This window comes from Lampris incognitus, chromosome 11 (assembly GCF_029633865.1).
Source record: "Lampris incognitus isolate fLamInc1 chromosome 11, fLamInc1.hap2, whole genome shotgun sequence".
NCBI classification, from domain to species: domain Eukaryota; kingdom Metazoa; phylum Chordata; class Actinopteri; order Lampriformes; family Lampridae; genus Lampris; species Lampris incognitus.
In genome coordinates this window covers 35,480,337-35,501,173 of record NC_079221.1, presented here as the reverse complement: position 1 = coordinate 35,501,173, position 20,837 = coordinate 35,480,337, and the positions used below count along the sequence as shown (strand labels likewise).

At 41.1% G+C, this 20,837-nt stretch overlaps 2 protein-coding genes across 2 annotated transcripts in view; both read right to left on the bottom strand.

Moving 5' to 3' along the window:
- neb (nebulin) overlaps positions 1–4,945 on the bottom strand; it is a 72,230-nt gene extending 67,285 nt beyond the window's left edge. Inside the window, exons 1-4 of the mRNA XM_056290130.1 lie at positions 4,886–4,945; positions 1,963–2,010; positions 472–579; positions 152–259 (exon numbers count right to left, since the gene is read on the bottom strand). Of these exons, the coding sequence (XP_056146105.1) occupies positions 152–259; positions 472–579; positions 1,963–2,010; positions 4,886–4,945 (324 nt within the window). The remainder of the gene's footprint in view (positions 1–151; positions 260–471; positions 580–1,962; positions 2,011–4,885) is intronic.
- A 4,881-nt stretch (positions 4,946–9,826) lies between these two features.
- arl5a (ADP-ribosylation factor-like 5A) lies at positions 9,827–19,538 on the bottom strand. The gene is made up of 6 exons (XM_056289446.1): positions 19,241–19,538; positions 11,620–11,680; positions 11,346–11,493; positions 11,039–11,122; positions 10,657–10,808; positions 9,827–10,440 (listed from the first exon to the last, which is right to left on the bottom strand). Exons 1-6 carry the CDS (start codon positions 19,284–19,286, stop codon positions 10,392–10,394), a joined length of 540 nt encoding a protein of 179 aa, XP_056145421.1. The 5' UTR covers positions 19,287–19,538; the 3' UTR covers positions 9,827–10,391.
- Between the last annotated feature and the right edge of the window lie 1,299 nt (positions 19,539–20,837).

Sequence of the window (20,837 nt, the reverse complement as noted above, 5' to 3'; positions counted from 1 at the left end):
TTAGTTTGGAGAATTTGAAGTTTTCAATGCATGAGTTTCACCAGGGAAAGGTTTTTGAAGTGTGCCTACCATTTTACAGTATCTCCTAGCCTTCTATTCATACATTTAAATGACATTCTCTTCACAACACCACAGTCCTCCACAGTAGTACCTCACTGAGCTGCTCCTGGGCCTTCCTGATGCGGATCATCTCAGGGGTATCAGTGGAGATGGCTGGGGGGTTCCCCCTTGAGTTGTCATAAGCATGGCGGTACTTATTCTGTCAGAGAGAAGGCATGCAGGAAAATAGTCAGGAGATAATGTGATATGATCCACAGAATAATGTGAAACATCAAAAGTGAAACTATGTGACTAAAGCACAGATCTGGGGACGTACTGTTTTCATGCACAATTGCCGCCATCATACCAATGTAAAGCAAAACAAATTAGTTGAGAATTGACTTTACCGCAAAACTTGAAATTGTTGCTTACGTGGCTAAACTGCTCCAGCATCTTCTGGCTGTGAGCCAGGTAAGGAGTCATGAACTTAGAAGTATCAACCTTGACCTTCTTCTTCACTTTCCTGGTAGGCAAGCCAGACTGGACAAGGGCAAATGGAAATACTGTTAACACTCTGACGGACACAATGGCCGGGGTCCCTCAATTACAGGAAACTCAGCCAGGACATAAATCGACTTCCATTTACTATACAACAAAGCAACATGGAACAAGCAAGAGGAAGAAAAGAAAAAAGGATGGTGCAGATTTGTAAAACAGATGGTGAAAGGTAAGCTGTAGCTTTAAGGAATGCCTGTTTGCTTATGTAATAGTTAAGCTTTATTACTGATGGAATCTAAAGAAGCCAATTTGAACTCGTACAAGTCTGCAATACTACAATATTACTTACCTTAAATAACTGTTAGCAGTAGCAAGTTAAGCTATGGGTTAAGGTTTTTTTTCCTCTTTTTTTTTTGGCTCACCCCCCCCCCTTTTCTCCCCAATTGTACCCGGCCAATTACCCCACTCTTCCGAGCCGACCCGGTCGCTGCTCCACCCCCTCTGCTGATCCAGGGAGGGCTGCAGACTACCACATGCCTCCTCCGATACACGTGGAGTCGCCAGCTGCTTCTTTTCTCCTGACAGTGAGGAGTTTCGCCAGGGGGCCGTAGCATGTGGGAGGATCACACTATTCCCCTTAGTTCCCCCTCCCCCGCGAACAAGCACCCCGACCGACCAGAGGAGGCGCTAGTGCAGCGACCAGGACACATACCTACATCCGGCTTCCCGCCCGCAGACACGGGCAATTGTGTCTGTGGGGACACCCGACCAAGCCGGAGGTAACAAGGGGATTCGAACCAGCGATCCCCATGTTGGTAGGCAACGGAAAAGACCACTACACTACCCAGACGCCCTGCGGGGGGGTTAAGGTTTTTAACATGTTATCTTATTCATGTCAAGACTTTAAGGGGAATGACTCGGGCTCCAAGGAATCCTACAGTAAAAACTTAAAGGGGGGCGGGGGGGGATTAGTGTGTTAGTATGTACTAACACTGATTGGGACCGATAGGGGAGAAAAAGATAAATTGAGAATGGGACAATTGCAGAGGCAAGGCAAGGAAATGTTCAACTGAAACAGAAACACCAACACAGACAGTAGTTGTGTGCACACTGAGCTTCATTAAATCATAACATTAGTGACATTTTAATGAGGGCTACTTGATCTCTAGGGGCTGTAAAGCCTCTCTTGGCCAATCAACATCAAGTCATCATTAATGGTAAATCAATCAGCCTTCAATGATTGCACTTAAATGGGGGAATAACTGGTAACTCATTTATAAACTCACACACAAACACACATCTAAACTGATTCTTCAAGCATTGCTGGCATGCAGGCAAGGTGGGAGAAGCACCAGTGGCAAAACATTGGAAGAGCAGCCTCCAAGTGCTGCTTCATTTGCTGCCTTTTGGGAGGTATGGCTTTACCTGCATGAACTCACTGGTCTGCTCAGTGACAGTCGTCGAAGTAATCTCCTCAACATACTACAAATATAGGACACACTCTGGGACTTCAAAATTGCCAAGTTATGGGAGAAACAGCAGTGTACTGGATTGAGGTTGATTTTTCACCAGCTCTGGTATACTACAAGTCCTACCGGTGACTCGCTCTTGTGTCTAAAACCTAAACCTGCGACACCTACATTTGAAATTATTGCATTGAAATAGCTACTGTATCTCTGATACAGCTGTCAAATGAACTGGAAACTCGATCACAGAATACATCGGAGAGTTAAAATCCTAGGAGAGTTAAAAGGAGAGTTAAAATCCTAACCTGTGGAAAAAAGAAGTTCCCAACTTCCCCCGCTGCACACTATTTCTGAACGACTTTGAAAGCCCTCTGAGGTGAACATGCTGTAATTATGGCTGCAGTGTAATTAATTAGGAAGGTTACAGTAGCCTATAATAGTCCCTGTTGGATGCGTTAGCCCAACTGTCCCAAATATCTCTACCAACTCTTGCATGAAGCGCTCACATGACTTCACTTCTGTTCATATTAACTGTTATAATGCCTCCTATCCTTGGACTTTGTTTTGCCGCTTGACAATATGTTGTATTAATAAAACAGATCAAACCACTTTCCAATCAACCTGTTCTTCTCACGAGCGCTTATAGGTTTAAAACTGAATCTATATTTTCTTGCCAACGAGTAACAAACAACATTCCCAACCATAGCCCGCTATATCCAGAATAGCATGTGTCTAACTTTAACATTGCCTGAATTACACTGAACTCCACTGAGACAACATCACCACAGAACACTAAGGGCTGCACCAAATTGGGAACAGCTACATTAACTAAGCTGTGTTCAACACTACGAGCCTAGATCATTCTAGAAAACGAATCAGATGCCCTGCAAACTGCCCGCAGACTTAAGAAGTGTCATCTACATGCAACCAGAGCTGAGAGAAAGAACATCTCAAACACTTTAACCAACATTTGTAAGAGGCTTCTTTATCTAGATCGACCAGACAGGAGAGGACCATACGTGCATGTATAGAACGTTGAATATCAACAAGAAACGGTGAACCAGATGAGGATGGGAGATTAGTAATGCAGTATAAAATATGAGACAACTTTTTTTTAAAATCTGCATCTTCAACATAGGTGTCCCCCTCCCTCTGCCCCCTCCTCCTCCCCTTGCAGGTAGTTTTTCCATGCATCCAACCCTCCTAAGCACATTCTCCCACTGTGACGTTAGCAGAGTCCAGAGTGGGGGAGTGTGATTTACAGCACCGGGGTCCATCTCACTCGCCTCCACCTCCCTCTCCCTCTCTCTCTCTCTCTCTCTGCCAGTCTACTGCAGATGTCCACTTCTAAATTTGTCTAAATGCCGTCCAGAGCACTCAGCACTTCTTCCCTTATAGGTATAAGGAGGAAGTCGTTTCCAAAGTTGATAATAAGGAAACATACATTGTCATCACGTTGATGTATAAAGAATGGAACAAGTGTCGACAAAATACTTGTGGTTTGACAAAATAATATTATAAATATTATGTTTGTTCAACCCAGTAAATAACCAAATAAAAGAATCGGAAATTTCTCTGAATGCATATGTGGGCATTGTTTACGTATATGCATGTGTTAGGTATATAATAGGTAACATGAACAACTATATGTTTCTCCCCATTCTGTAGATCAAATAAACAAGAAGCCATCTTACTATTTTGAAACAAGCAATGCAAATTTTCTCCAAAGTGTAGATGAAAGTAATAGTGAAATCAGAATGTATTGTTTTAAGGGTGTTTTTTGTCCTTCCTTGCAAGTGATTTACATCGTTGCAGTAAAGATGGTAAATCTTTTTTTTCTTCTTTTTTTAATTGGACAAAAATGATAATGGCAGCTTGTTAGTTTTGAAACTTCTCAGTTAAAAAAAAAATTCATTCAGAGTCCCTAATAATATATCTGCAAAATCATAACGTACAAATACGAGGCTAACTTTAATCCTATTTCACCAGGAAATAAGGGATTAAGCTGTTAGCCTTCTGCTTTCACTCTTCCATTGGACACCAAAACAGAGACCTTTAACAACAGCATCATTCACGAACAGACTGGAGTTTAAATCCAGTTCAACATTTTTAACTTGTTGGGGGGGGGACTGTCATATAATGTGACTGGAAATTGGAAAATTGTTTTCGACACATTTTGAAGATAAATTTAATCTAATTATATAATCTCAAATGACAGTAAGGCAAAAAGCACTAAATCATGTTCAAGAGCCTGGAAGCTTATATGAAAATACTGTCACAGTAAATATCATCTTTAATTGAATACAATTACAGCCATTACAAAATAGGGCAAGAGAGCCAAATTAATCCAGTGGGTTGCTTGGTCATGAAAATCAATGTCAGACTGAGGAATGTGACTAACCATCAATGTAAACTGTCAAATCCACAAATATAGTGCATTTTGGCAGTTGTGTAATGGTTACATCTTTAGCTTTGCCCATCAGGTTGTATAGCTAGCATCACCTGCACCTTCAAGTATAAGTAGTGCTGGCTCTTTTTGAAAATTGCACTAAAGCCCGAGCAAGAAAGAATTATTTAAACTTGCAAGAAGCACGTTTTGATTTAAAGCTGGCTCCTAAATGCAATCCAGGCTCTAAAACACATAAGGATGTGTCCCTCTGAAACAGGATCCATTGGCAGTCATGGATGCCTGGTCCCCTGAACTGCTGACAGGAGAGTATCGTAACCACCTTAACTATTCATAGGGCCTACCACTGAACCTTCAGACCTACATGATAACCTTAGCCCACGGGAGCTAATCTGGAATACTGGCAAAATGCCCGAGTAGAAACATTGTGCATTATTGTGCATCCAGAGTGAAGATACCCACTTACCTCATCCACAATCTCCTCTTCTTCCTCCTCATATTCCTCATATTCCTCATATTCCTCAGTGTCTGCCATTTTGGGGCAGATTCAGAGATTCTGCGCAAAATAAGATAACATTGTAAGGCCATACATTGTTTGTCAAACTTCCAATGACCGTAGTTCAGCATCATGAGCTGAAGTGACAAGCGTCTTTCCATCAGCAGGATGGATTTGACCATGTGCCATTTTGTGTTGAGGTTTGTTAAATTTCTAATATGAGAGGTTAAATAAACGTAGTTTAAAAGAACATATGGCAAGGGACTGAAGGACATTACCAGATATTTTAAGATCGTGCAAGCCACCCACTGCTTACCCCAAGCTACTTTGTTAAAATAACGAGAGAGCTACCATGCAGCCAAGACATTTCATGAAAATAAATATAACACCAACATATAGACATCTAAGCAGTGTGTTTTCCATACCAGAGTCACGCAGTAACGTCCAGCAAATTTACGGTAACGAAGCTTCCCTTGCCATCCACCAGAATTCCAAATTGATATTCCAACTTTTTGGTATGCCTTAATCCTAGACAAAATGACAGAAATGTATCAAATATCTCACAAACTGATACAAATTTATATATCAAGTGTCTCAGGTAGAGGAAGGACACATAAGGTAGGTGGGGCACTGAGTGCCTGATAGGAGGCCTCAGGCATCAAAGGTTTGACAGCAGACCCCCCTCCCCCAGTCCCCGGACCACTAAAAGAACTGTGCCTCCTGGTTGAAGCTTTGCGACAGCTGCCCCCCAGCGCTCCAGCTATTTGTCAAGTAAGCCAATGCCGCAGTCTGATTGGTTGGCTTTGTTTAGCTAATGGAGATGCAATGCCTTCTGAGGCTGCAGGTTAAATATAGGTTGACATACTACCTTTTTTTAGCATTTGACTCCCAACTTTTCACATGAAAAAGACTAATTTCCCTTAGTAAAAGTTATATTAAAAAAAGCGATAGGTGCAAGAGTTTAGGAAGATGGATGAAATGGATAGAGTGGTGATGAGATGTGAGGAAGATGGATAAGATGGCCAAAGCTGCAGCTGAGATTTCAGAAGCATCCACTGTTAGGTCTGCTTGGGTCTTGCCAGAGGGCTTGACGTTCTGGATTGTTTGGGTACTCCTTTAACAAACGAAGAACATCCTCTAACTTCGTTATTCCTTCATCAGCTATCCCCTAGCATCCAGAAGGTAGACGAAGATGGAAAAGATAAAAGTCCAGGCACATCAGCGCCCATGCAGAGCGGAGAAAACGTGGAGCTTTGTAGTGTAGCTGTTGTTTTTCTTTTCCTTTTCTTTGCTTACCAGTGACTTTCGAGTTTAATGGTTCCCAAGCCGCCAAAGCCTCCCCAACTTCCCTCCTGAGAGACGCTGGGCGACAGCACACAGCTGCGTTATCTACCCGGGTTATCATGTGGCCCACACAGCCAATCGGAGGCCGGCACGCTCAGATTTCAAAATCTAAATATACCTATGTGATCCCTTCAGAGAGAGCACCTGTCGAGGCGAATGCATCAGCGGTTCAGTTATAAGGAAGGCAGTGGGGCAGGGGCATGGGGGGCTCGAAAAAAACATGAGTTAACCTCAACTCTCCAGACGGCAGGCAGTACTGCCACTCATTGTGGGTTGAGTGATGGCTGTGAACATAACGAAAGCAACGGCTTTGAGAAAAATGCCTTGGAGGATGTGTGACCATGGTGGGTGGGTGGGAAACCTGAGGATGCATGTGTATGGAGAAGAGACTAGTTCATCAGCTGGCAGGGCAGTGTGTGCCAGGGCTGTTGAGATCATCTGTTGGCTGACCAGGGTCATGCTAGGTGCTGTCTGGAAAACAGGTCTGTGCCAACATGGGCCACAGTGAGAATGAAGGAACAACAAAATTATTGACCTTTCCCATATGAGACACAAATAAACAGGATAATGCCCAGGACGATGCAGTGGTGACTGTGTAATTTAAAAACAAAGTCTGAGAAACCCTACATTTTAGCAAAGCCTATGAATTAATAAATCGTCTTGGGCAACTCTTGAGAATTGATTAAGAATTAAGCCTGGGAACTTTTATACATTGTTGGATTTAGATTGCAAACATACGGGTCAAAGATTTTTAAACCTCACATGCGAACCACATGATGATTTGTGTGGAAAGATGGGCTCTCGTCATGTTGAGTCTACTGAACCTCAGGTCACTGTGTGACACCAGCATGTCAGCATGATATACTGAGCCCAAAGCACCCCATATATTCTCTTCGCCTCATAAGTTGCAAAAGGTAATAAGCTGATTGTAAACATCTATGGGAAATAAGCTGACCGAAAATAAGGAGTCTGAGATTTGTATAATGACGACAATGAATACTAAAATAATAAAAACACACGATCTCCACCTTTTCACCACGGGAAACTGCCATCCTGTCTCCACAGCCACAGTCTGCATGGCCCTATTGGGTATATTAAGTCATACAAAAAATATATCAAGCACTATTTTGGGATCACCCATTCCATACATTGGAAGTACAGAGGCCAACATGAAGTACTGTTATCAGAATTCAGCAGAAAAGTGAGAGGGCTGTTCCCTTAAGTGAGACAATATTTTAAATTCAGCCACACTGAGCGTAGTTATGTACATAGAAAGGATGGGGAAAGCAACATTTCGGTTTCCTCTCTGATGGATGGGCCTCTCTTGGGAATGTCATATCCCTCCTACAGCCTTCACACCAGCAGGGAGCTACAGGACCCTGACTGACAGCAACAGCTGAATGTCTTTTCTCTGCCCCCCCCCCCCTTGGAAAGTTGTGTTAATAGCCATCCATTCTGTGATGTGCTCCAGTAAATCACTGCTGCTTGGCCCTAATTAGCAAGGTCATTTAAGTCTTTCTCTAACCTCTCATTTTGAGCAAGGCATGAACGCTAAACAAAAGCTAACGATTTCTGCAATCGAGATTTTTTTAAAAATGTTATTCAATAGAAACATCCATAGTAAGACATCGCAGTTTCACTGATTCTTGAATTAGAGAGAGAACAGCTTCCTCAATGCCAAGGATACCAGGTGTGGGCAGCGAAACGATGCTTGGTCACTGCAAAAACTGACAGACCGACAGACAGATCAGAACGCAACAGCTGCAGAAAAAGACAGCCCCAACATAAACCCTGCTAAGAGTTCTGTCACTGATCAAAGCCCAGTGGCAGTCCTGAAAACAATTGACCTCACCGCCACTGAGACAGACGAATAAATAGGTGATTAGTCATTCATGGTGTGTCTCTGCAAGTTTGTCCCCCCCCTCCTTGTTAGATATCGTATATCATACACCCTTGCTTTATTACTGTGGTTGTATCATGTTTAAATATCTTCAGTAGGCAATTCTGAAAAAATAACTGGGTTTATTTCTATAGAGTCTACAGCAGTTATTAAATCAATATCTTCAGTGTGTGATCCGTGCTTCTTCCACAGGTGTGGAAACAGGAGAAAGAGCTGGGTGAGGAGTATTCTGAAGAAAGCCGGCACCTCAGCCATTTCACTGGTGTGCAATGTTGCCAGTCATAGATCCTCATACCAAGGTTAGGTGGCAAATAGAAAACTTTTTCAAAACCGTTTTCTCAAACTATATCGTGGAAATCAGGGTGGCAAAGTTAGCATTGTCGATTCACAGCTCGAGTGTGGCTTTTACATGTTCTCCCATGTTTGTGGGGTTTGGGGTCCCCCCCCCCTCCACACACACACACACTGTTCAGTCTTACATGTCGAATAAATTAGAGTCCCGAAATTGCCCCTCGGTGTGAATGGTGTGTAATTGACCATAAATGTGGGTTCCTTGATGGACTGGTGACCCTTCCTGCTGTCCAAAGCCTGCTTGGATAGATGCCAACCCCTTGCAACCCTGAATTGGATTAAGCAGGTCTGGATACTGTATGACTCTTACTTTCTGTCAACAAGCAGAGTTTAAATAATGGGCAATGTTTAAAAAAAATCACCTTTTGTATAAGCGAGAAATCCTTTCAAATACCTGGCAGTACTGTTGCAATTGGTCATTTCTGCATACTAAACCAATGGTTTGTTTAAAAAGTGATAAATGAAAGTGTGTACGTGTAAAACATGTCTGACTGCAAGTGAAACGCAGGTCAAAGTGGGGGTATTAGGATGGCTAAATAACAGTAAAAAAGAAAAAAAAACTAGAAATTTCATTTGTACTTATTTTAAGTACAGGCAAAGTTTTAATCTGATGTTAATCTTAACAGGTGAAAGCCCTTACTGTTCGCCATTTTCAATAGGTGTACTAAGAGTTTGGAGTCCTCTGAGTAAAACTAAGAGTAATCAATCTAGAAGAAGTGAGTTGAAAGAAAAAGTTGGAGAAAGAAAAGGTGCAGCCTTATGGTCAGTAAGAATGTTTGCTCCATAATGCTGATCTTTCTAGCTACATTAATGAAATTGTATTCACATAAAGGGGGAATAACACACCGGGCTAGTAATTCTCTCACTATCCTTTTAATGACAGTAAGAATCACTGAGTTGCGTGGCCTGACAGATTTTTTGCTTAGTGGCATATCGATAAGAACTCCCTCAGAGTTTACTATCCTCTCGCTGGGTTGCCTGTCTTGCTCTCAACTCACCGTCTGCAGCACATTTAGGGCCTAGTCTCTTATGTCCTCCCTCCAAAGCTCTTTCCTCCCTCCCTTCCTTCACTCTCTGGCTCCTTGCTGCTCACTGTGCTCTGAGAAGCATTTAAGACTATGGGCTCTTAAAATACTTGTTCTGCCCCCTAAAGGAGTGTAAAGGAATAACTTCCGTATTCGAAATATAACTGGAGCTTTGAATTAGAACTCTAAAAACCACAATTCCTGGGAATTCCAAGGAAAACAGAACAGTGTAGAAGAGAATAATCCAATGGATGACACCTGAAAGACATTCATTAATGATACTCAACATTTCAACTGAAACAGATAAAAACACTTTATTGTTTTTCATATGGTCTGAGAGGATAAGGACATAGTTTCACTTCATCCTCACCAACGCATGTCTTGGTCATCATCAGCCATTGTCACTTGAGGATTGACGCAGGCACATGGTTAATGCAAATACTGGACTGTACATACAAGGGGGCAAAAAAAGAAAAAAAAATCCACCACAGCCAGTCCGTCAATACTGCAAGGCCACACTGGGCTAGACTCACACAGCTAAAGACAAAGTCCATGTACAGTCACTGATCAGCCAGTTTGCTGACTCCTGTTTCACTGTAAGGAAATCCGTGCAGATATTTAAATGGACTTCAGTCTCTCTCTTTTTTTTTTGTCCAATGTTCTTCTGAAAAGGTAATTTATCTTCGTTCTGAGTTCAGTAAAATAAATTAAGATAAAAGAAAATAACGTCCAGGCAGCAGTCTGGCCACGTTAGCTTCCCGAGCAGGAGAAGAACGCCATCCAAACGACCTCACCCCAGTCCTCATGCCCGGAGGACAGGGAAGTAGCGATCAAGGGCAGGCTACTTATCCAAGGCCACAGGTCATCATCTCACACGCAGCCGTGACATCATCCACTCAAGACCCTGGCACAGCCTGAAGGTACAGAAGAAGATGGAAGGTCGCAGAAGGATTGGGATGCGAATGAAAAGAGAGGCAGAAAGGTAGGGACAGAAGGAAAGACATTGAGGTTAGATTTTTGCAGTATATGAGAGCACATTATGAACCAGTTGATACTATATTTGTTTAAGCTTTTTCAAACTGATGTGTAGCTAGAGAGAAGCTAGAGAAAGTTGTGAATGGAGATCCCACCCCTCCCCAGTGAGGGCGCAGCAGGCCTGGATATGCCACTGGTGGTCTTTGACAGAAGTAAGCTGGAGGCTCTGGGAGATTTCAGCCACAGACATGCAACCTTTCACATCCTGCTTGTTCGCAAAGATCAATAGTCCTGCCCTTTTCAGGTCCTGGAGTGGCAATAAGATAATTGAAAAGGGGGCAGATTATGAAGACGTTAGATACCCGAGATATGTCAAAGCATCAATCACAAAACAATAAATTACATATGAATGCATCTACAGCATTACAGATACCAATATGAGAAGAATAAATGTGTCAACATAAATGTGCCTACAACAAAAGTATTTACAAGAAACAGCCAAAACATTTAAGAAATTACATTTTCATGATGACTCACTTCATGTGCAAGCATCCTGTAAAGTTCTTCTTTGGTCACTGAGATCCTCTCTCTGTCTGTGCTGTCCACCACCACAATCACAAACTGGTCAAAACAGACAATAAATCCATCAGTTCAGCTGATTTTGATGCTGGGAAACAGCCATGGTTCATGGAGTATTTGTTAACAATATGTCTTTATATGGCTGAAAAGAGTTTCCGGTAGAGTAGCTTTTTACATCAATAGGTAACATTTACTTTAAAACTGACAAAGAAGTCAGATAAACTATAGACAGCCACAGCGGTGGGCCTACTACAGCAGTTCTTACCTCTGTGTTGGTGTAATATGTGTTCCAGGATGACCTCAGGGACTCCTGACCCCCAATGTCCCACATCAAGAAGTGAGTGTTATTGACCACGATCTCCTCCACGTTGCTTCCAATTGTAGGAGAGGTGTGCACCACCTCATTCATAGAACTACACCGTTAAGAGAGGCAATACACTTTTAGGGTTCTGAATGAAACCAATCCTATGTCCATTTCTAATCATGACATTTCACCACAACCATATAATATCTTGAAAGTAGTCAATATCGATACTTACAACTGGTAAAGAATTGTTGTCTTGCCAGCATTGTCCAGGCCCACAATAATAACCTTGTGTTCTGTAAGGCAAAGAAACAGATTGAAATCAAAAAACAAAACTGCGACATCGATGTCAGGGTGGACAAATGGAGGCTACCCGACTTCACAACTTGCACACTATCTCTGTTAGATGTCTTTGTTGAAAAGGTCTTTAGATACGAAACACGGCTTGAGTGCCTGAAACAATGGCCCTTCTCTGTGCTTAACACTATTTCTCTGTGAGAAAATTAGCCGTTTTTACACATCTAGTTTTGCTGAGACATTGTGGCAATGGAAGCTGTGCACAGTGACAGAAGTTAGTGTTAGTCTCAGGCTAGCAAGACACACACACACACATGCACACACACTCTTCTCGCTCATTCGCACTACTGAGCATGATAATGGCATCAAAACCAGACCTAAAACAAAACCGTCTAAACCAGAGAGACATCAGTGGCCTGTACAGTGATGCCCAAATGGTGGTTACGGTTCTACCAGTCTTTGGGTTGGGATGAGGGGAAAAAAAAGGTCACTTTTTAATCCAAAAAAAAAGTTTATCTACAGGTTAAAATATTAGATTTTTTGGTTATAGAAAACGTTGCATCAATTGTGCAACCTATGGATACCTGTGAAAACATAAAAACAAAAGTGATAATGAAGCTGATTTGCTATCTTGCCGTTTAAATGTGGCAATATGAGGAAACACGTTAATGCATACACACAGGTGCATGCACACACACACACACACACACACTAAAGGCCAAAAGACAAATTGTTACAGCACAACAGGAAACTGTGCAGGCAACCTTTGTAAAGTTACATCAACAACATTACATGCTTTTGACTAATTAGGCCGTGTAACTAACTACACGCACGCAGCGAAGACCAACACAAGATATCAGATGAAAAAACAAAATTGGTTGCAGGCCTAGTGCCATTCATATGGACCAAAAGTTCAAAAGTTAGTAAAGGTCTTTAAAGAACACGGCTAAAAAAAGTTTCAGTCATTGGCAGCCTCTGATCGCTTATGTGAAAAGTCTGACCTCCCTTTCCCCACAATGACTACTCAGATGACATGATTAACACAACCTAACAGCTGAATCCTGCAGTTTGCTAGCACACTGAAACTCTTTAAATCTCCCAACAACTTATTACGCACTGTAATGGCCCATACATATATGCAGTACACTTTGCTCTCATTTACTGGTATATGTGTGAGTGTGTGTGTGTATATATATATATATATATATACACACACACACACACATATATATATATGTGTGTGTATGTATATGCTTGTATGTGTGTGTCTGTTTATGTATGTATATATATTTTTTTTTTTCCTTGTTCTCTTTGTTTTACACTAATGTACACTACCGTTCAAAAGTTTGGGATCACCCAAACAATTTTGTGTTTTCCATGAAAAGTCACACTTATTCACCACCATATGTTGTGAAATGAATAGAAAATAGAGTCAAGACATTGACAAGGTTAGAAATAATGATTTGTATTTGAAATAAGATTTTTTTTACATCAAACTTTGCTTTCGTCAAAGAATCCTCCATTTGCAGCAATTACAGCATTGCAGACCTTTGGCATTCTAGCTGTTAATTTGTTGAGGTAATCTGGAGAAATTGCACCCCACGCTTCCAGAAGCAGCTCCCACAAGTTGGATTGGTTGGATGGGCACTTCTTTGAGCAGATTGAGTTTCTGGAGCATCACATTTGTGGGGTCAATTAAACGCTCAAAATGGCCAGAAAAAGAGAACTTTCATCTGAAACTCGACAGTCTATTCTTGTTCTTAGAAATGAAGGCTATTCCATGCGAGAAATTGCTAAGAAATTGAAGATTTCCTACACCGGTGTGTACTACTCCCTTCAGAGGACAGCACAAACAGGCTCTAACCAGAGTAGAAAAAGAAGTGGGAGGCCGCGTTGCACAACTGAGCAAGAAGATAAGTACATTAGAGTCTCTAGTTTGAGAAACAGACGCCTCACAGGTCCCCAACTGGCATCTTCATTAAATAGTACCTGTTAGAGCCTGTTTGTGCTGTCCTCTGAAGGGAGTAGTACACACCGGTGTAGGAAATCTTCAATTTCTTAGCAATTTCTCGCATGGAATAGCCTTCATTTCTAAGAACAAGAATAGACTGTCGAGTTTCAGATGAAAGTTCTCTTTTTCTGGCCATTTTGAGCGTTTAATTGACCCCACAAATGTGATGCTCCAGAAACTCAATCTGCTCAAAGAAGTGCCCATCCAACCAATCCAACTTGTGGGAGCTGCTTCTGGAAGCGTGGGGTGCAATTTCTCCAGATTACCTCAACAAATTAACAGCTAGAATGCCAAAGGTCTGCAATGCTGTAATTGCTGCAAATGGAGGATTCTTTGACGAAAGCAAAGTTTGATGTAAAAAAAATCTTATTTCAAATACAAATCATTATTTCTAACCTTGTCAATGTCTTGACTCTATTTTCTATTCATTTCACAACATATGGTGGTGAATAAGTGTGACTTTTCATGGAAAACACGAAATTGTTTGGGTGATCCCAAACTTTTGAACGGTAGTGTACCTCATTTATTGTTATTGTTATTGTTATTATTCTTAACAGTAACATATTTTGTTATCATTGTCATATTTCCTTGACCTAAGTTAAGGAGCTCAAAAGACTAAGTGGGGGGGTGGGGGTAGAGGAAGTGGGGGTTGGCCGGGCTCAATAATGGAACATTTTATGTTGATGCACTGTTTTATGTTTTCCTAAAATGTTTGTTTTTCTAAAATGCCAATAAAATATGTTTATTTAAAAAAAAGTTTAAAGAAATAGTTTGGATCTTTTGAAATCTATCCCTACTTTTTACTCACCGCTCATGTAGCACAGAGGCGGGTTTCGTTTTCACAGTCATCCATTCCTTTTTTTCATACTGGACACGAATCTCCAGCTTGCCATCCTGACCTTAATACAATTACTAATTCATTCATTATCCAAACAGCTTATCCTTGCTCAGGGTTGTGGGGATACTGGAGCCTATCCCAACAGTCATTGGGCGGCAGGCGGGGAGACACCCTGGACAGGCCGCCAGGCCAGCACAGGGCTGACGCACACACACACCTAGGGACAATTTAGTACGGCCAATTCACCTGACCTGCATGTCTTTGGACTGTTATGAGGAAACCAGGGCACCTGGAGAAAACCCAAGCAGACACGGGGAGAACATGCAGTGTGTGTCCAAGTATGTAGAAGAGGATGGATGACTTAAAATGAAACCAACCTATGTACTACATGAGTTCTGAGTATACAACAACGGTAGACTTAAAAAAAAGCTGAACTGTTCCGTCCTGACGACCGGTTCCTACTTCTAAAGAGTCAAGAGAGAACACAATTTAGTGCAGAATCTGCCTGTACACGTCTGCAAACGCCAGTCAGATTTATCTTCATGTTTAGTCTATACACGAGCCTTGAATCACATAAACACATGCAGGCATACAAAGTAAAGTGGATACGCTCTCTCTCTCCTACCATCACCAGCTTAAACGTCCGTTTCACCCAAAAATATCTGTGGTTATTACTGTAGTGAAGCAGGCATTGTCCTAGAACGTCCTTGAGCCTACAAACACCCTCTCTAGTGCTTCATGAACTTTAGCACACAAGTTAAATAACAAAAGAAAATGCAGTTTTATGTCAGCATTTTCACCTCTACCCCTAAATCCAACATCTGCCAAAAAAAAGCAAAGAAAAAAGAAAAAAATATTGAAATTAGATGACTATCCCTAACATTTTCGTGTTTCGTTTTCATTAGTTATGTAATGGTGTGACTTAAAGCATGTGCAAAGTCCAAAAAACAAAACAAAAACAAAACTAGCTCAGGTACATTTAACTTCAATTTATAATATAGTGGCCTATGCTTTATGCCTAGTTTCCATTCATAACACATGCTGGGTCAAAAACTGGAAGACTTGAATTCTTCAAGTAGTTACCTATCATTCACTAGTGTTTGAAAAGCAGATATATATCATGGTTTTTGAAGGCTTAAATAATTGCCCCATTGGACTACTTTGAATACCGACAAGAAAATTCAATGAAGTGGTCATTTTCTCAGCAGTGAAACAATCAGTCAAGTTTTTATATTCTATAATGATGCCCGACAATAAGGATGTAAAAAACACAAAACAAGTCTATAAACCCATCCATAACCGCTTTTCTCTTCATTCTTATGAAAATAACAGTTACATCCATGACTGAGATAAAGAACTTGAACTGTACAAAAAGGCGAACAAGTGAAACAGCTGCAACCACAACTCCAAGAGCAAACCTTGGTTATCGCATAGCTTTGCCATATTACAAACGATGCAAAAAGGGTTGACATCCTACATGTTCACATTTGAATTCATTAGCAAGCACTGAAAAATACTAATTATTATCCAGTAAAATATTTCATCTGCTATCTTATTATTTATCCATAACCATATATATATATATATATATATATATATATATATATAATATGGCCTGGCGGCCTGTCCAGGGTGTCTCCCCGCCTGCCGCCCAATGACTGCTGGAATAGGCTCCAGCATCCCCGTGACCCTGAGAGCAGGATAAGCGGCACAGATAATGGATGGATGGATATATATAAATATAAATATATATGCTTTGATATTTCATGTACCTTAAACCTCCTTTAACTTACATTGCACACATTGTTTTAGTTTAAGATGGGCATAATTTATCTATTTCATTGCTTACGATGAACAGAACAGGCAAATATACTATAAAACCATAAGAGGCTAATGATTAACAAAATGATTCCCAAAATAACTTGTATTTTCTCATACATTAAAATAAGCAATTGTTACATCTGCTGTGTTATGGGTAAAAAAAAAATTTTTTTTTTAGAGATCCCCGTCCTCCTCCTGCTTTTCTCCCCAATTGTCTCCCCAATTACCTCATTCTTCTGAGCCATCCCGGTTGCTGCTCCACCCACTCTACCAATCCGGGGAGGGCTGCAGACTACCACATGCCTCCTCTGATACATGTGGAGTCACCAGCTGCTTCTTTTCACCTGACAGTGAGGAGTTTTGCCAGGGGAACGTAGCGCGTGGGAGAATCACGCTATTCCCCCCTCCCCCCGAACAGGCGCCCTGACCGACCAGAGGAGGCGCTAGTGCAGCGACCAGGACACATACCCACATCCGGCTTCCTACCCACAGACACAGCCAATTGTGTCTGTAGAGATGCCCGGCCAAGCCGGAGGTAACATGGGGATTCGAACCGGCGATCCCCATGTTAGTAGACAACGGAATAGACCGCTATGCTACATGGACGCCCCTTGTTATGGGTCAAAACTGGCCGCATATACTTTCCTATGAAAAAGGGAGAAAAGTCCATTTAATTTCTAAAAACAACACTTTATTTTGGTCAACCACACAACAAGAAGTGTCATCTCCGGTAAGGTGCACATGTGTGTGCGTGTGTGTTGGTAAGATGTGAGAAAGAAAGCCCAAGCTTATACACTGCTATACAGCTGGGTGACAAGAGATGTGTGTACGTACGTACATGCATGCATGTGTGAAAAAGATTGGGGGGGGGTGCGTGGGCTCATATTTGCTGCATGCCATTCTACAACTGAATTCAAGTCAACACGCTTTCTTGGCAGGAAACATAATTTTAATATTATTATGCTATTATAGGATTTTATAACTATTATTTTGGTGTAATTTTTGTTATTCATAATGGCTTGGCAACATTTATTTTGTGTTTCTCTCCATAAACAATCCATGGAAAAAAAAAGAAAAATGATCAAAAAGTGTTTTATTTTTCAGCAGGCCATTGTTGAGGATGTAATGAAACCTTGTTTTGGTCATAAAAAAACTAAACATTTCACACATCTAAACTTGAAAACGGGTCAAATTGGACCCAAACACAATAAGAAGGTTACATACAGAACTTTACTCCCTGTGTTGGCTGTCCTTTCAGCCTATAATGTTTGATCTAGGAGTACAAAACTATTCATTGTACAGGCTGACAACAATTTAAGGAAATGTCATTAACATATGCCCCACCAAGTTTCTAATGTCTCACTACAGTGCATGTTCTCCCCAGTGAGAGTGTATCGCTACCATTCCACTTGGCTTAGCCCAACAGGGGACAGCCCTTGTCCTCTACTATGGCTGCTCCAATATTCATATACCAGATGCAGAAGAAATGTTTGCAGTCAAACAAGACTTCCAGTGACATGTTGAATAGCTAGAGGGAGAATTAGGGATTCAAAGAAAAGCCTTACAGATACCAGGAACAGAACGCAAGGAAGTAGAATTGAACAGAATGCAGTAGAGGCTCAAATAAATATATGTTGTTGGATGACTGAATGACTAGCCTCCTAATAATGTTATGTCTGAGAGAGCTTTTAAGTCCTGTTTATCAGACATCTCAAACAATAATGTTGGATATCTTTTAAGAGAGCTTCTTAAATAGTGCTGAGAATTTGTTTTCCAAGTTTTTGAGAAAACGTGCTAAATGAAATGTTACTGACAGAGTAATTCTATCCTCATGTTAGTCAAGGTGAGTCGACTGGCGAAACAGTATGATTCAAACGGAAAGCATTCATCTTACCCTTTGTATTGTCCCTAAGTGTTCTGCTTATGTGGCTGTTTCTTATATGCTTGTATATGCGATGCAGTCTTATCTAAGAATCACACACAAAACTAAGCAGACAGGCTGAGGTAGTGTGAGCGGATGAACTTGCAAACTTTGCCTTCTCAGGATTCCTATTACAATGGCTCCACACTGGCATATCTGTTTACCAGTTGAAAATCAGCTGCAAGATATTGATTACGTTTCACGGAGTCTTCAAAGTAGAACAGAGTGAATGGCTCAAACAACACAGCTAGAGTTAGTTACTGTAGCCAAATGGGAGGCTCAATAATACAAGTCAATGAGTCAGTCATTTGTTCACCTGACACAAAGGTAGCTAGAAACAATGTGTATTGTTACTATATAAATGTGATACAATCACCACAGGAGAATTGCTACAATGTTTGTGTGACAGATTATCTTTGCGTGTAAAGAAAAGTATGACCCATCTGGGGCGACTTTCGAAATATAAAAGTCATTGGCAGAGGCAATAAACTACAAGCTTAGTGAAATACCATGTGCGCCTACCAATATACTGGTCTGTATGCCAAATCCATGTCTACCCTCGTACATTTTACGGTGGCTGCCAAACACATTATTATCCCCCACGCTGTCTTCTTTCCGTTTTATTTAGTGGCTTTTTAACTATCATTACTTCTACCAAGGCTTCCAGATTTTGTTTTGTTTAAAACAGCAGATATTCCCAATTTGTCATCCCAGTCATTTCACCCGAAAGTTATGCCCATATTATGTACTGAGATAAATGTTATTCTCGATAATAATAAATAGATTATTAAAAAAAAAAAGTTAAGATACACACCGACCCTGGCAGAGTGCCTGGCCAGCTAGCCATCTCCAAAATGCTATGCTAACGTTAGCGGAACAGACACAGCTGGCCTCTCTCGTACACAACGGGCCTGTCCTGGCCAGCTAGCAGAGCTTATTATCTAACACTTCCTTCGGTACATTCTTACCTTGATGGTTAAAAAGCCTCCATAATTTAGTAAACAGTATTCCCATGACTAGTGGTGAGATTCACGATGCCAGCTTGCAAGGAATAATTGTAGCCATCAGCGAGCTATCCAACTAACCTAACCTTATCGCTACGGAACCGAATAAAGAGCTTTCAGAGCTGCCAGGTAAAGCTGCCATTCTTTTACGAATTATGATTTACACAGCCTTAATTGAGACAAAGCACAACGTTTAACAACGCGTTAACGACAGCTGCATCGATACCGCGGCTGGGTGGCTAGCAGACGTTAGCTGGGTAATGTCAGCTGGCAACTGTGCGCTGCGCTAGTTAGCTGCCAAATCCGCGCATGCGTGTTACAAGCTGGGCGGTGTCAAGAACTAACTCAGATGATGAGATTTAACAAGTTCGTACAAGAGACAAACGCATAACAAATGAATAGCTGTCTCCAGCTGATTGAAACAGCTTACTGTTAACAAAAAGGTACTGTTATAAGAAACAGTTCCGGCTAAAATTGCGTTTATGTCTTTAATCCCATTCCAGGCCCCCAGGTCTATGAATGATACTAAACATATTCTTTCCCTTTTTCTTACTGCTAAGGGACTTCTCATTATTTTGCTCATTGCTTACAGGGGGAAAAGTCGGTTCCTTCATTCTGCTTTAGCACTCTGGGAAAGCTTTGATAACCACGTCTCTCCAACCATTTGCTTAGTAAACTATAAGTAGGTTCACCATACATGACTACATACATTTATGTTACTACACTGTGATCGTTTGGGTCTATTGCATTTGCTCAGTATAATTGTGTCAACTTACAGTGGAATACTAACTAAAATATTTTTGGAAGCTGAAGACAATTGTTGGACAGTTTCATATGAGAGGGTGATCATAATGGAGGGGTAATTTTTAGATTATAAACATTGTTGTAACTAGGCTTACTGAATACAAAATAGTATTTATAATGCACCAGTCATTGTAGGAAAAGGTAATCTATCATGTAACTCTTGTAACAACCTGTATTTGAAAGTTAAAAGACAAAAAAAGTTTATATTGTCAGTACCCATGGCTCTAAAATTAAACAGCCAGTTTATTGATCACTAGCATTTTGATGGGCAAAATACCTGTAGATGTATTGCTTTAAGTTTGAAACAAATGGAATGTTATATAAATCTTGTGTAAGTCTATTATGTCCTCTGGAAACATTGGTCTGCAGATACACAAACACAAACACACTTACCCACAAACACGCACCAAGTGAGAGAATGTGTGTGTGTGTGTATGTGTGTGTGTGTGTGTGTGTGTGTGTGTGTGTGTGTGTGTGTGTGTGTGTGTGTGTGTGCGTGCATGTGAGAAAGAGAGAGAGAGAGCGAGCGAGAGAGAGAGATGATATGTTTAGTTATCACCAATCTAACAGAGTGAGCTGATGGCTCAGCAAATAAAATAAACTATCCATACAACAGAAAAAGGGCAGTTTATTCCATTGCAGTTGTAAAATGACAGCACATAAACTTACTTCTAATCAGTGCATCATTCTCCCACAGGCAGTATTCAAATATTTTGGAATCATCGCTTGCTCTCCAGTTTTCTTAAAACAACATAAA